This window comes from Jaculus jaculus, chromosome 3 (assembly GCF_020740685.1).
Source record: "Jaculus jaculus isolate mJacJac1 chromosome 3, mJacJac1.mat.Y.cur, whole genome shotgun sequence".
In the NCBI taxonomy this organism is placed as follows: domain Eukaryota; kingdom Metazoa; phylum Chordata; class Mammalia; order Rodentia; family Dipodidae; genus Jaculus; species Jaculus jaculus.
This window is the reverse complement of record NC_059104.1, coordinates 102,175,333-102,176,878: the sequence shown is the minus strand read 5'-3', so window position 1 is coordinate 102,176,878 and position 1,546 is coordinate 102,175,333. Positions and strand designations below refer to the sequence as shown.

The window sequence follows — 1,546 nt, the reverse complement described above, 5'->3', positions numbered from 1 at the left end:
CTGCATATGTTTAAAAGTATGCAAATGAAGTCATACCACTGTCCAGAAATATATCAAAGAATATAAAATATATAAAAAAAATATATAAAAATATATATAAAAAATATATCAGAGAAGCCTTCCTGTGATCTCAGAGTTGGGCAGTGATTTTAACAACCTAGTGAACATGCACATCAAATACAAATTGGGAGCTGTTTGGTTATGCCCCTCTCATAGGCCCTTCCTCCAGAATCCACACACATCCAACCTTGGACACACCCCCAACCCCAACACCTGCCTCAGCTGTTGCACTGAAAATTAATACTGGAATCCTCTCAAACTTGTGAGACTTTGCACTTCTGGCCTCCCGAATAGTCTTCCTTCCCCTTCTGTGGAGGGAGCAGCCATGGCCTGGAGTCCCCGTGGAGGAGTCCAGCTTGGAGGTCTGCTCCTTTCTCTGCTCGGCTGGCTGTGCTCCTGCGTCACCACCATCCTGCCCCAGTGGAAGACTCTCAGTCTGGATCTGAATCAGATGGAGACTTGGACTGCGGGACTCTGGGAGGCCTGTGTGAACCAGGAGGAGATTGGCAGTGTGTGCAAAACCTTCGAGTCCTTCCTGTCTCTGCCCCAGGAACTCCAGGTATCCCGCATCCTCATGGTGACCTCCCATGGGCTGGGACTCTTGGGGCTTCTGCTGGCAGGTTATGGGGCAGAGTGCTCCCACTTTCACAGGACCAGAGAGCTACTCAAGAGGCGGCTCTGCTTCCTGGGAGGGACTTTGGAGGTTTTAGCTTCAGTCACTACCATCTTTCCAGTTTCCTGGGTGGCGTATGCCACATTCCGTGACTTCTGGGATGACAACGTCCTCGAAATTGTACCCCGGTGGGAGTTTGGAGATGCCCTGTTCCTGGGCTGGGCTGCAGGTCTTTTCCTAGCTCTGGGTGGACTTCTCCTCATCTTCTCCGTGTGCCTGGGAAAGGAAGACATGCCCTCGTCCTGGCTGGTTGATCCCGCTGCCCCACCACCCTGTGCTCCGGTGGAGGAATTCCCTGGCTCATTCCACCTCACACCAAGAACTGCAAACCTGCTTATCTAGGACTGGCTTCTGGCCACCAATCTCTACAATAAAGGAATGCCAGTGGAATCTTTTTTCTTACCCTTCATCACTTTATTTATTTTGGGGAGGAGTGGTTACTGTCCATTTGTCAAGGATTCGATTATCTTGGTGATCTGGGATTTTTCATTGCAGAATGAAAAATCAGGGTACATTGTCAAAGAAACATATTTATCTCATCTGAAACTTTTATTTATATAAAAATGCTTCCAGCCAAGCAAGATGATGCACAATATTTTAAAAATATTTTTATTTATTTGCAAGTAAAGAGAGAGAGAGAGAGAGACACCAGGGACTCTAGCTGCTGCAACAAATTCCAGATGCAGGCTCCACTGTCCATATGGCTTAACATGGGTACTGGGGAATTGAGCCCAAGTAGTTAGGCTTTGCAGGCAAGCACCTTAACAGCTGAGCCATCTCTCTAGGCCAGGTACTGCACAATTTTAATCCCAA

General features: G+C 47.7%; 1 protein-coding gene across 1 annotated transcript; it reads left to right on the top strand.

Annotated features, from left to right (window-relative positions):
• Nucleotides 1–385: 385 nt before the first annotated feature.
• Nucleotides 386–1,075, top strand: Cldn25 (claudin 25). The gene has a single exon (XM_004666462.2). The coding sequence runs from the start codon at nucleotides 386–388 to the stop codon at nucleotides 1,073–1,075; it is 690 nt and encodes a 229-aa protein (XP_004666519.2).
• The last annotated feature ends 471 nt before the right edge of the window (nucleotides 1,076–1,546 follow it).

Excerpts from the sequence above, each read along its gene's own strand:
- Cldn25 (XM_004666462.2), top strand. The coding sequence starts at position 386 with ATGGCCTGGAGTCCCCGTGGAGGAGTCCAGCTTGGAGGTCTGCTCCTT.